The 15,063-nt window shown below is 31.2% G+C and overlaps 1 protein-coding gene across 7 annotated transcripts in view; it reads left to right on the top strand.

The window, feature by feature from the left end:
* LOC140439223 (band 3 anion transport protein-like) overlaps positions 1 to 15,063 on the top strand; it is a 453,371-nt gene that overhangs the window by 310,322 nt on the left and 127,986 nt on the right. For all 7 annotated transcript variants that reach the window (XM_072529000.1, XM_072528998.1, XM_072529003.1 and 4 more), the window contains 2 exons: positions 831 to 1,019; positions 9,064 to 9,184. In XM_072529000.1, coding sequence (XP_072385101.1) covers positions 831 to 1,019; positions 9,064 to 9,184 — 310 coding nt within the window. The remainder of the gene's footprint in view (positions 1 to 830; positions 1,020 to 9,063; positions 9,185 to 15,063) is intronic.

The raw sequence follows: 15,063 nt of genomic DNA, 5'->3' as shown, positions 1-15,063 counted from the left end.
GGGAATCGAACCCCGGTCTCCCGTGTGACAAGCTGGGATACTGATTACTATACTACCGAGGACATGACACAAACTTATTTTAAAATTGACAGTTCTGGGTCATACAGTGATTTATTGAGATTATTATTTTGAAATACAGAAGACTAATATAATTATGAACATTTAATAAATAATACAAAACATATCACATAAATAATAATATTAATAAATATTTTATTATATATATAATATTATATGTATATATATATATATATATATATAATATATATATATATATATATATATATATAATAATAAATATATTATATATATATATATATATATATATATATATATATATATATTATATATATATATATATATATATATATATATAATATATATATATATATATATATATATATATATATATATAATAATAAATATATTATATACAAAAGGAACATTTTTATATTCGAGAAAGGAAGAGAGAGAAAATATATCTTCTATCTCTCTCTTACTCATTATCTTACATATGTAATGATTTCACAGATTCACTCCCATACAAATTTCCAACGTGGAGCGCGCGTATAGAAGTATAACTTCAATAAAAACCTGGTCCGACACTAATTTACTTTCTTTTAACGCGTATAAGACAGTAGCATTATCGTATAAAGGAGCTCTTGCTTCTTAATACCAGCCAGATCAGTATAATTGATTCTATAAAATTTCTTGGTATTTTTATAGACTAGGAAAATGAGCTAAAAAATCCTTTTATTCACAATTACACTAATCAATACAAATATTTGAAATAAAACTTTGTTTTATCGTTCTTTTTATCACAATTTCAGCCGGCCTTACCATCATATCCACCACCATGGCCATCGATCCAAGTTCCGAAAATACTCCTTGCCAACAGACACGAAACATCTCCACAAAGGGCATTCCGAATCTTTGTTAAACAAGCCGTTAAGAGTATCTACTCAACCAGAGGATCAAGATTTACCACCGAATGATAAGGATCAATTAGACAGTCACAGGTAAATAATTGAGTTAGTTATCATTAGACTTCGGCAAATATGCAAATAAAAATGTAGAAAATATGCGCATAAATATGCACGTGTTTACCCGAAAATATGCAAATATTTTACAAAATATGCATACAAATAAATAAAAAAATCGTAAAATAGTAACAATTTTATTTAAAAAAAAAGTGTACATAACTAAATATTTCCTACTATTCATTTCCTACATCCATTCAAGATTTACATTTATTTTAAGTAACTACATCATTTTTAAGTATGAATAAACTTATTTAGAATTATGGTAACAATAAATGACCAAGTGGTGTTCAAAATTTTCTAACAAAAACTTGTGGCTTCTGTCTGAGTACATATATTTATATATGGAAAAACTTCGTTCAACATCAACTGATGTAACGGGAGCATTTTTCAAACTAACCAAAACATTTGGTTCTAAATTAATTGTTTCCGAAATATTTCCAGCTAGAACACTGACTACTTCAGAAAGAATATGGTAACCTTTATTTTTTTCCATAGTAGCTTCAAATTTTTTTAAAATATCTTTTCCAATATTACCTCTAACGTTCCGACAACATGACGCAAATTCTTTTATTAATGCTGTACTTTCGAACAATGACAGTTTTGGTGATTCTAACTGAGTAATTGTTTTTTGAACAAAACTAAAATTTGATTTTATAAATGAAAGTTCTTGTTGAAGCAAGTTACTCTGAAAAGTTTGTTTAGAATCCAAAAGAGATTGGGAACTTTCATCTGTTAACGTATCAATTATGTTCTTTATTTTAACAAAATGATCTGCATAAAAATTAGCTGCTTCTAACCATGTTCCCCATCTCGTTAAAATAGGTTGTGGTGGAAGAGGAATGTTAGGTAGCATTTCTTTATAAAGTTGAATTCTTATAGGAGATTTAAGAAATACTTTTTTGACACTGGATATCATGGTATTTACAAGAGGAAACTTTTTTCGTATTTCCTCTGCAACTCTGTTTAATCCATGCGCTACACAAGTAACATGTATTAAATCTGGGAAAAATATTTTTAAATTTTGTCCTGCTTTCACCATATAAGGAGCAGCATCCGATAAAATAAGCAGTAATTTATTAGAAGGAATAGTTGTCGGAAGAAAAAAAGTTGCTAATGTTTCTTGTATAAAACGCGAAATTGTTAAAGCATTTGTTTTCTCAAGTTGCTGGCATGAAATAAGATGAGATTTTGGTAAGGTATCTTCTTTAAGAACACCAATCAATAAATGAGCAATATACTTTCCTGAGGAATCAGTGGTTTCGTCTACAGATATGTAAAAATAATTATCTGCAATTTCTTCCTTAATATTAATTAACACCGACGAGTATAGCCCGTTCACATTATTTCTTCTTAGAGACCGATCACTTGGAACATTAAGTTTGCAATATTTTTTTAGAAACGAACTAAAATTTACATTTGCTAATTTTGAAAGCGGTATGTTTGCAGACACTAATGCGCGACACAAGTCTTCATTAAAAGTTTCTTGCTCATCTAATTTTTTTGAAGTAGATTGGAAACATTTAACCATTGAAGTTTGATGTTTTCCTCCTATTTTTCCTTTTTTTGCAATGTGTGAAGCAGTTCTCACATGTTGGTCCATCTGAAATTTCTTCTCACATGCTATCTATAAATAAAAATAAAGACCTTTATTTTAACCCAACCTTTAAAATATAAAAATATACAAGGTGTTTTTGGTTAATCAAATAACTGGTTTGGAAAAAAAACACTCGCTAAGTGTTTTAAATGCAGTATTAATCCACAAATTAGTTTTTGTTACTAACCATTAGTACATCATATAACTTATTTTAAAATTCAACAAAAGTTTTTTTTTTTGTTAATTCAATTACAATAAAAATAATTGTGTTTTAGAATAGCTGACTTCATAAAAAAAAGTAAAGGGTGAAAAATTTTTCTAAATACACACCATTGTATTGTACCATGGACAATTTTTCTCACTAAAGGAAGCTATTTTTCATTTAAAAACAACCTACGAGTACTAAATTTCAAGTAAATACGTTTATTGGTTTTAAAGTTATTGTTGTTATTAACTAAAAGAATTTAATTTTTTTTTATTTAACACCCTGTATCTCGAAAAGTAAATAATTTTGACCCCTTATTAACTATATCGTTTTGTTCAATTTTTCGAGAAGTATCTACAGTCAAACGTTTGTAAGTGTCATTTGGAAACACCCTGTATGTATGAAATATTAGATATTTAATAGAAAATATTAGATACTTACAATTTTGCCACAGACTGAACAGTAGATTTTTCCCATATCCATAGACAGCTCTTTATAAGGTTTAATCCAAGTTGAAGCACTGGTTGTTTTAGGCATTATAAAATCACAATCTTCCCTTTTTGTTACGCACAACGAGTGTTTACGCTTTGAATATCAAAACAAAAATGATTTACAAATCTGAGCATCAAATTAGAAATGTTTAGGTACCTAATTCAATAAACTGGGGAGATTTTGGAAAATCCCTAAATTAGGAACAAAAACTATTAGCGTTTACCTGCTGTTAAGATACAATAAATTGTAGATAGATTTGGGGATTAGATCATAAAATGCAAATGAGCGAACCCTTAGCGATTATCCAATAACTGAATGCCTCAGTGACCGAGACTTTCTAAGAATGTTGAGGGCTACTTAAATTGATCTTCTTTGAAATTGTAAATGTTTTGTACCTGTAGAGATTACGTACTTAGATCATTTCTTGATTAAAATGACTACAAAATTTTATACAAGAATTGAAATAAATTGGTATGTTTAAAAATTTTCAAATACAGTATAAAAATCTGAACTTTTATGCACTTTTTGCAAACTTTTATACAAATATGCCAAAAATATGAAATATTTGCATAAAATATGCACAATATGCAAAATATGCAATATGCATATTTGCCGAAGTCTAGTTATCATTTATAGATTCTTTTTTAATAATTTATTATTTTTTCTACATCTATATATGACTTCACAGATCGATTAGAACTGAAGAAGTGCAGAAACGCTGCACGAAACGTTTTCTATTAAAAGATTAAAATAGTTTTTTCATTCTTTATTTCTCCTTGACCGATATCCCCATTTCAGTGAGATTTTAATCTCACTCACATTGTGTATTTATATATATATATATATATATATATAAACTGAACTCTTTAGCGTTAAAACGTATCCTGATTTTTGTCGATAGGGCACTTGAATCAAAAGATATCGAATTTTTTCCGTCGAGTTGATACAAATTTTATTGATCATTGATTTAGCGCGTAACTGACATTCAAAATCGTCGGTCGCTTCAAGCGTTGTTTCTGAGGAAAACGGTTAATTTTACAGAAAAAGTGCTAATAAACATTTTTGTTTAAAATTATCTCAGCTACATTTTTTATTTAAAACATTTTTTTCTACGGCGTACAGATTCTTGGTAAATCGATTTTTTTTGCGTTTTTACCCTCCTACGAGGGATGATTTTAGGGTGAAGCAGGGGTAAAAGTGGTAAACTTTTTTGTATCTTTGTTGGAGTCTCAAATTAATATTCTCAGCAAAATTCAGCTTGAATTGTGAAGAATTGAAAACCTATTCCTAAGTAGTTCCGAATATAAAGATAGTGTAAGTTCGTCATGAAACACCCTGTATATAGATATAAACTTTAAAAATATACCAACAGTACACGATTACAGATCGGACAATTCAATTACATGTCACAGAAATTTAGAACGGAATTTTTCGATTCCGTAAAAAAGAGTTATCAACTTTAACTAATTGACTTATGTCACATATTTTACTAGCTACGGAAGCTAGAATCTAAATGTCATTGTTTTGAAGCAACCATATCGGTAAAACGTTTGATATTTTGTCCCATTCCGTTGCATTAACCGGGGGGAATGACATTAGTTTGATTTGTTTACACATTTCTCAATCCTAAAATTTACATTGACATGGCAAGTGGATGGATTTAGAACAAATGTTTGATAAGGTAATATTTTTTGTACTTTATTAAAATCAAGAAGGATTCTTTGTTGATTTAGAATTGTACATCCACTATTAAAATCAAGAAGGATCTTTGTTGATTTAGAATTGTACATCCACTATTTCTTATGTAACGTTCTCCGTCTTCCTTCTTTTCTGTATAGACATATTTACCTGTTGATCCTTCAGATTATTCCTCATTTTTTCTTCTTATCACTAATTTTTTCTATCTATAATCCATTTATTGGTCAGATCCTTGCTCAGTACCTTAATGTCCCTGTTTTATTTGTTATTCTGCGGAAAGCTTCCATTTCTGCTTCTTTCAGTACTCCTCGGCTATTATGTTCGTGTCTGGTCTGGTCTCACTAGTGTATTACTCTTCCAACCTATCACCGTTTTACATATTTATTATAGTTTTTTATTTCTGTTGATAAAAACTTTTTTCTCTAAGTAGATTCGTTTAGGCACCTACTGTTCGCTGTATCTACTTCTTGTTTATATTTTCTTCTATTTTGTAGTTGCTAGATAATTTTATTTCTAGATGTCCATCTCCCTTCATAACTTGTTCAGTTGTGTTGGTTCCAATTAGAAAGGCTATAGCGGGATAAGATGGATAAAAGTGGCCCCGCTTCGATCAGAAACGCGACTTGTGCTTCAATAAAGCATATAAAAACATGACTTTTTTTTCATGTATTTTTTTTCGTTCATTGAATTGCCAATGTAGAATTTTTTATTTCTGAGCGGAAAGTATCGAAAAATCAAAAAAACCGTTTTTTTACTTATTTATTTGCACATAACCTCAAACTCAGTTGATTATTGAACATTTTTCAACATTTTTTCTTCCACATTATTAAATTCTATTATAATAGTCCCCATTTAACTCTTTCATAAAGATAAAATTCGAAAATACCACGTTTTTTATCCTTTTCGCACTTTTTTTACCTTACTTCTAAATCAGATAGTTAGATGTATGCTTTTCCATCTATTTCTTATGGGCTATAAATCATCATTGCTAAAATAATCATTTTTAACTTACAAATTGTCAAATTACGAAAAATCGTGTTTTCCTAATATTTTCCCACTTTATTGGCTCATAAATTTTTATATTTGATCGGTTAACGATTAACGAGCCAAAAATAGAAATATTGCTTAGAAACAGTTTTTTTTTTCAGTTTTGACTATTTAAGAAAAAAAAGACAAGTGGTATAACAAAATTGAAGGGTGCGATCAAAATACGCGAAAATTCGATCATTTAGCTACTAGATTTTAAGGTTACGAGCCAATAAGTGAGAAAAATATTTAGAAAATCACCATTTTTTCGCAATTTGAGAATTTGTGAGTTAAGAATATTATTTAGCAATGATGATTCATAGCCTATAAGAACATAGATAAAAAGGCTTACATCTAACTACCTGATTTTGGGGTAAGGTAAAAAAAAGTGCGAAAGGATAAAAAACGTGGTATTTTCGAATTTTATATTTATGAAAGGGTTAAATGGGGACTTTTACAATAGAATTTGATAATGTGGAAGAAAAAATGTTGAATTACCAACTAAGTTTTGAGGTTATGTGCAAATAATTGAGTAAAAAAACGGTTTTTTTCTGTTTTCGATGCTTTCCGCTCAGAAATTGAAATTTTGCACTAGCTATTCAAAAGAACGAAAAAAAAATACATAAAAAATTACTATTTAAAAATTAGCCAAAACTAAGACCAAAACCATTAACATCACCTAAGAAATATTAAAAATTTCAATGATTTTGCCTAGAATCAATTTTTAATATAAAAATTTGAAAAAGATCAGACTAGTTTATATTTAAAAGATACATCTTCATGCATTTTTTCAGATTTTTTTAAAGCAAAATTGCGCCCAGAAAAAATAAAGGCGAAAAAAGCTCTTTTTTAGATTTAAGAGGTTCTATGGCCTCTGGGAAGCTAAAATTTGTATGTAGTCATGTTTTTATATGCTTATTAAAAGCACAAGTCGCGGTGCTGAACGGTGCGGGGGCACTTTTGACCATCTTATCCCGCTATGGCCTTTGCATTCAATACAAATAATATATGAATATCCATTGCTTTTGTTTTTTCTATTCAAATTATGACGTTTTACTGAAGATCAGTAGTTTGAACAAAGCATTCTCGGGAGAGTATGATCATACTTTTCGAGGATATATAGTGTTTTTCAACTAACTATAGTCCCCAGTCCCCTTCGGAGTATCCTCTGTATTTCATTTCGGTCTAGATGTTTGAAATCCATGTTTTTCTTGGCCTCCGTCGTTTATTTCTTTGTGCTGGTATCCATTTACAAACCTTTAATCGTATCTTCTTTTCATTTATTGCATTTTTCTATACCATTTTAACTGTTTCTCAGCTATATCATCAATTAACTTATTTTTATTTCATTTCCTCTGTAATGACCTCATTTCTCACATAATCAAGTAAGTTAAACCGGAACATCTTTTACAGTCCATCATTTCTGTTGAGAGAAGCTTTTGTGACGTATTTTTATCGGTAAACCAAGTTTCTGACCCATATTTTTCAATTCATTTATCATATTTTAGTCAAGAAGGAATTCTTTGTTGATTTAGAATTGTACATCCACTATTTCTTATGTAATGTTCTCCGTCTTCCTTCTTTTTGTGTATAAACATATTTACCTGTTGATCCTTCAGATTATTCATCATTTTTTTCTTCGTTATCACTCATTTTTTCTATCTATAATCCATTTATTAGTCAGATCCTTGCTCAGTACCTTAATGTCCCTGTTTTATTTGTTATTCCTGCGGAATGCTTCCATTTCTGCTGCTTTCAGTACTCCTTGCTATTATGTTCGTGTCTGGTCTGGTCTCACTAGTGTTTTACTCTTCAAACCTATCATCGTTTTACATATTAAGTTTTTTATTTCTGTTGATAAAAACTTTTTTTCTAAGTAAGATTCGTTTAGGAACCGTGCGATTCGCTGTATCTACTTCTTGTTTTATCTTTTCTTCTATTTGTAGTTGCTAGATAATTTTATTTCTAGATGTTCATCTCCCTCCATAACTGGTTCAGTTGTTTTGGTTCCAATTAAAAATTTGCATCCAATACAACGTTTTTGAAATATCCATAGCTTTTGTTTTTTGTATTCAAATTATGACGTTTTACTGAAGATCAGTAGTTTGAACAAGTACAAAGCATTTTTGGGAGAGTATCCTCATACTTTTCGAGGATATATAGTGTTTTTTCAACTGACTATGGTCCCAGTCCCCTTCGGAGAGTCCTCTGTGTTTCATTTCGTTCGGTCTTGATGTTTGAAATCTATGTTTTTCTTGGCCTCCATCGTTTATTTGTTTGTGCTGGTATCCATTTTCAACCTTTAATCGTATTCCCTTTTCATTTATTGCATTTTTCTATACCATTTTAACTGTTTTTCAGCTATATCATCAATTAAATTATTTTTATTTCCATTTTCTCTGTAATGGCCTCATTTCTCACATAATCAAGTAAGTTAAACCGGAACATCTTTTACAGTCCATTATTTCTGTTAAGAGAAGCTTTGCTGAAGTATTTTTATCGGTAAACCAGGTTTCTGACCCATATTTTTCAATTTATTTTATTATATTTTAGTCTTCATTTATGATAACTCCTAAGTGTTCATATTGCCCAACATTTTTTATTACCCACTTTCAAGATCTTCTCCTGAGCCTCCTACAGTCATGTATTGTGTTTTTCGTATATTTATATCTAAACCTTATTTTGTAATTGCATCTATTAGTTTGTTTATCATGTATGTCATATATTACAAGTCTTCGGCAGGAACTACCTGATCTATAGGTGAGTAGGTTGCTAGCCTTCATCAATTCTTCTTTTTTATCTGCGAGTGGTACTGGCAGTGGTATCTAATCGACCATCGGAAACTATTCTACCTCGAGATATCGACTTCGAACAGCACAAGTGATAGGCAGAAATATTTGTTATCTTAGAAGTAAAAAACTCCTTTTTTTTTAGAAAAATTGATATTTTTTAAATATAGTCTACTGTAGGATACATTTTACAAAATCATATTTTTCTTTTTTCAGATCTGATGATCCACGAGCTCTCAGAAGACCCAAAGCCGACAGAGGGACCCTTATGCATGTTGGAAAGGGATCTGAACTACACTCATGTTTTAAGAAACTATACGATCATAGTCCACATGCGGTAAGCCCAGTCATAAACATTTTTTTTTAACTTTTCATTAACTTTGTTTGAAATTACCTAATAATCAACCATATTAGTCCTTTATATCTTGCCAATCTCCATTTTGTAGGTTTCTTCTTTCCATTGCCTTATATGCCACACTTTTCATTGATCTTCGAGGTCTTTACTTCTTCTTCCTATCATACTGTTTGTATGTTTTCTTTTTATAAAAAAAATGGCCGCAAGTTAGGGTTACCAGCTGTTAAAAACTTGAGGTATCAAAGATAAAGTAAAAAAGAGCCAGCGCACAACGCCACTGGTTTGATAAGACTAGTCTCAGGTGTGTTAGTTTTTAAAGCATGCGTCGATAGATAATGTTAATAATATACATATTATCACATCTATTTTACTTTATCTTTGATACCTCGCGTTCTAAGAGCTGGCATCCCTAAATTGCGAACATTTTTCTCAGGCAACCTTATATTTATTATCATATTAAAAAAAATTAACTTTAATATGATATAAAAAAATATCATATACGTCATGAGCAGGGTATTTTATTTAAAAAATAAATGAACGACATTTTAGTTCAAAAATTAATTACCATTATTTGAATTAACAAACAAACCCTTTACCGACGGCAGACATCCTAGCCAGTAATAAAGAGAAATATCAAGAGGAATTAGCACGGAAACTAGTAGCAAATACCTTTGAGCACAAGAATATAGATGAACTAGCTGAGAAAATAACTAAAGACATACAAACAGTCACTAAGAAACTTTGTTGCAGAATAAGAAAACAAAAAGAAGCTAAACTAAAACCCGAGACTCTAGAACAGATAGAGAAAAGAAGAAGAACGAACAGAGATAACCCGGACTATAAAGCGCTCAACAGAAGTGTTAAGAAAAATATTCGAAAAGACCTCAGAGCTTATAGAACAAACCAGATTCTTGAAACCATAGAGAACAATAAGAACATGAAAGTACTAAAAACATGTAAATCCGCTGGCAGGAATAAAATCATAAAGATAAAAGACGACCGTGGAACATTGTGCTCGCATAAGGAAGAGATCGTTAGATAAATCCGAAAATTTTACGAGAAGCTGTATACTTCTACTATTCCGAACCCCCGGATACCAACAAAACATATCTTAAATGTGGGCTCAGAGGATCTCCCTGAAATAATAACATCAGAAATTAGAGCCGCCCTAAAACAAATGAAAAATGGGAAAACACCAGGAGAAGATAAAATTACTTCAGAGATGCTAAAAATGGGAGGCACTGCATTAGAAGAGGCAATGAGAGCCTTACTGAATAAATGCCTATTGGAAGGACAAATACCAAAAGCATGGAAAAATGCGGAAGTCATTCTACTCCATAAAAAAGGAGACGCCGCAAATATAGAAAACTACCGACCAATAAGCTTGTTGTCACACCTTTACAAACTACTAACCCGAATAATAACAAATAGATTGACAGCTAAGCCAGATGCATACCAACCGGTGGAGCAAGCAGGCTTTCGTAAGGGTTTTAGCACTATCGATCACTTGCAAACAATCCGGACAGTTATTGAAAAAACAATAGAGTACAACATACCACTACATCTGGCATTTGTCGACTATCACAAAGCATTCGACAGTATCGAGAAATGGGCTTTCTTAACAGCACTGGACGACGCCAGAGTAGATTCAAGATATGCTGCCCTCTTTAAGAATATATACGATGATGCTACTTTTCACGTAAAAATAGATGATGATCTGGAAACTATGAAAATAGACCTTGGCAAAGGCGTGAGACAGGGTGACACCATCTCACCCAAGTTATTTACTTTGGCATTAGAAAATGTCTTCAAAAAACTAAATTGGGTCGAAAAGGGATTAAAAATAGATGGAGTATATCTTAACCATTTGCGTTTCGCAGACGACATAGTACTAATAAGCACAGATATCCATGAACTAAAATCAATGCTACAAGATTTAAATCACAAATCGAATCAAATAGGATTAAAAATGAATCTCGATAAAACAAAGATATTAAGCACCAGCCTAGAAAACATCACGATAGATAACATCAATGTAGAAAAGGTAGAACAATATATATATATATATATATATATATATATATATGTAAATACTTTTTTCTTTTTGGGTGTGGTAGTCAATAAAAAATAGAGCTTTGCTAAGGCGTACTATTTATTCTGAATCCAAGCTTTCGGTGGTTTTTTGCCACCTTTATCAAGGTCTACAAAGAAAATTACTATATTGTAACAAACTGAATGGTGCCAAAAAGGCTGTAAAAAACTATAAAAAACTTACCCGAATGTAAGATTCGTGGCATAAACAACAACGTTAAATAACATGATAAAACTGAGGTTGCAACTAAACTTAAAAATGTTACTGTTAAAAAACACTTTAAAAATTACTAAAAACGTTAAAAGTTAAAAACAAAATGAAGGACGACATGTTGAAACAGTCGTCGTTGCAGGCTTGATTTCAGTCACATTTCACGAGCAGAAAGAGAAAGTGAGTGGATAATTATTGTTTAAATAGTTTGGAGAAAATACAAAAAACAACTTTGAAAATAACGTCTAACAGAATACTGTTAGTGAATTTTTAGTACTGCCAACTGTATTACCAACTTGAAATTAAGCGGGAAATTAAAAATGTAAATTATAACATAAGCAATCGAAAGAAAATAGTATTTAGTAAATAGGTTTAGAAAAAACAACTCAAAACAAAACAAAACTGAATTAGTAATTGCAGTTTGATCGTAAATATTCAATTAATAATGATATTTCAAAAAAAGGAAAGAACCAAAGAAAACTCTGAGATGCAAAATAGCTCAGTCAAAAGTCAATATAAAATTGTAAATTTATTGCAAATATGCAAATTTTATTTATATGCAAATTTACAATTTTATATTGACTTTTGACTGAGCTATTTTGCATCTCAGAGTTTTCTTTGGTTCTTTCCTTTTTTTGAAATATCATTATTAATTGAATATTTACGATCAAACTGCAATTACTAATTCAGTTTTGTTTTGTTTTGAGTTGTTTTTTCTAAACCTATTTACTAAATACTATTTTCTTTCGATTGCTTATGTTATAATTTACATTTTTAATTTCCCGCTTAATTTCAAGTTGGTAATACAGTTGGCAGTACTAAAAATTCACTAACAGTATTCTGTTAGACGTTATTTTCAAAGTTGTTTTTTGTATTTTCTCCAAACTATTTAAACAATAATTATCCACTCACTTTCTCTTTCTGCTCGTGAAATGTGACTGAAATCAAGCCTGCAACGACGACTGTTTCAACATGTCGTCCTTCATTTTCAGTTGCCAACCGTAGTCCGTTTGAAGAGGTTTACTCTCCGGACACTGGAACTCACTTAAGCATGGGTGTATGTTACCTGAAGTAAAATCTAATTAAAATATTAAACATCATATAGTATTATAAACATCATGTACATTCTTCGGTAACATTTTTCAATTTAAAGGGTTTTTACCCAAATATTTTGGTGGCTCAGGCATGTTAACCTGCATTTTAACCTGATGATGGAACAGTTGTTCCGAAAACGTTCGTGCTTGTAATGTTACCCTTTTAAGGGTTTTTATAAAATAAAATATACCCACATACAAAGACTAACCTCTTTCCTTCATTTTGTTTTTAACTTTTAACGTTTTTAGTAATTTTTAAAGTGTTTTTTAACAGTAACATTTTTAAGTTTAGTTGCAACCTCAGTTTTATCATGTTATTTAACGTTGTTGTTTATGCCACGAATCTTACATTCGGGTAAGTTTTTTATAGTTTTTTACAGCCTTTTTGGCACCATTCAGTTTGTTACAACATAGTAATTTTCTTTGTAGACCTTGATAAAGGTGGCAAAAAACCACCGAAAGCTTGGATTCAGAATAAATAGTACGCCTTAGCAAAGCTCTATTTTTTATTGACTACCACACCCAAAAAGAAAAAAGTATTTACATATATTTTTTCCAAACTAGTCAAAAAACTTTGGACTACTTTTTCTTATATATATATATATATATATATATATATATATATATATATATATATATATATATATATATATATATATATCTAGGACATGCAGTTAAAAACGAAAAAGAAAATCAAACCCTAGAAATTAAAAGAAGGACACAATTATCATGGGCTGCTTTTGGGAAGTTGAGCTTCATTTTAAAAGACAGAAAAATCCCAATACACTTAAAACGAAAAACCTATGACACTTGTATACTACCAGTTGCAACTTATGGATTGGAAACTATGGCAATAACAAGAAAAATGGCAGAACAATTAAGAGTAACTCAACGGGCCATGGAGAGGGCCATGTTAAATATAAGCCTCAGAGACAAAATTCCTAACACCGAAATACGTCGAAGAACTAAAGTAACCGACATCATGGAAAAAATAGCGACATTGAGATGGCAATGGGTAGCACATGTAGCAAGACAAGACACCAACAGATGGTCTCATAAAGTGACATTCTGGAGACCTCGAGAAACAAAAAAAAGCGTGGAAAGACCCAAAAAGAGATGGATAGACGATATAACAGCTGTAGCTGGAAAGCAGTGGATGAGAATTGCAAAAGATAGGGAAGCGTGGAAATAATTGGAGGAGGCCTATGTCCAACAATGGATGAATGAAGGCTGAAGAAGAAGAAGAAGAAGAATTTGAATTAAAACTATTTGCGGTCACTTTTTGACGGGCAACCTATAATCAATGTATTCTCCTATTCTTAAATGTATGTAAAAACGTGGGTTTAATTCATCATCATCATAAGTGGCTCGACAATCCGTTGTGGATCTTGGCCTGCTCACAAGGAACTCACTCCTGTCGATTCCTGGCAACTTCCCCCCTTAGAATCTGTAGGTCTTCTTCCACATCAACAATCCATCTCCTTCGTGGTCGTTCTTTACTTCTTGTGCCCTCTGGTTTTGAAAATGCTAATCTCTTCGTGTATTCGTGATCTGACATCCTCGCAATGTGTCCCGTCCATCTAAGTCTTTGCACTTTAACGAATTTCACAATATCTGGATCGGTGTATAAGTGATATAGTTCAAAGTTGTATCTTCGACGCCATAGCCCATTTTTATTTACGACCCCAAAAATCTTTCTAAGAATTGTTCTCTCAAAAATACCAAGAATTCTTTCATCATTTTGAGATAAGGTCCACGTTTCAGCCCCATATATCAAAACCGGTCTTATTAAGGTCTTGTATATATTGAGCTTTACTGCACGTTTTATAGCGCGTCCCCCTCTTCTAGACCATTAATAATGTCAAAGAACGTAAAGTTTTCTCCTTCAATTCTAACGCATAAACTTACGTTTTGCATTGTTAGTTGGGTCAACCTAACTAACTTGGTGGGATCCCAAAGTCTATCATTGCATTATATAATGGAGTTCTTTTGAGTCTGTCATAGGCTGCTTTAAAGTCTACGAAGAGATGGTGTGTATCTATGTAATATTCTAGTGACTTTTCTAGAATCTGCCTATGTGCTTGAATTTGATGTGTATTTGACTTTCCAGCAGTAAATCCGCATTGATATTGACCAACATTATTCTTTGTAAAATGTTTAGGTCTTTGAAACAATACATTGCCGAAGATTTTATACGCAGATGCTAACAGAGTAATGCCTCTATAGTTCTTACATTCCAGTTGATCACCCTTTTTATGCAACGGGCATATTATTCCATTTAGCCACTCTTCTGGTACCAATTCATTTTGCCATATAAGTATTATTAGTTTATGGATTGCTGCAAAAAGTTGATCACCACCTTTTTTATACATTTCCGAACAGATTTTATCGATTCCTGGGGCTTTATTGTTTTTGAGTTTTAGGATGGCATTTGACACTTCTTCTCTTGTTGGGTCTCACTTTGT

This window comes from Diabrotica undecimpunctata, chromosome 4, assembly GCF_040954645.1.
Source record: "Diabrotica undecimpunctata isolate CICGRU chromosome 4, icDiaUnde3, whole genome shotgun sequence".
NCBI classification, from domain to species: Eukaryota; Metazoa; Arthropoda; class Insecta; order Coleoptera; family Chrysomelidae; genus Diabrotica; species Diabrotica undecimpunctata.
Note: the sequence above shows the minus strand (reverse complement) of the source record. Positions and strands in the feature narration are given on the sequence as shown.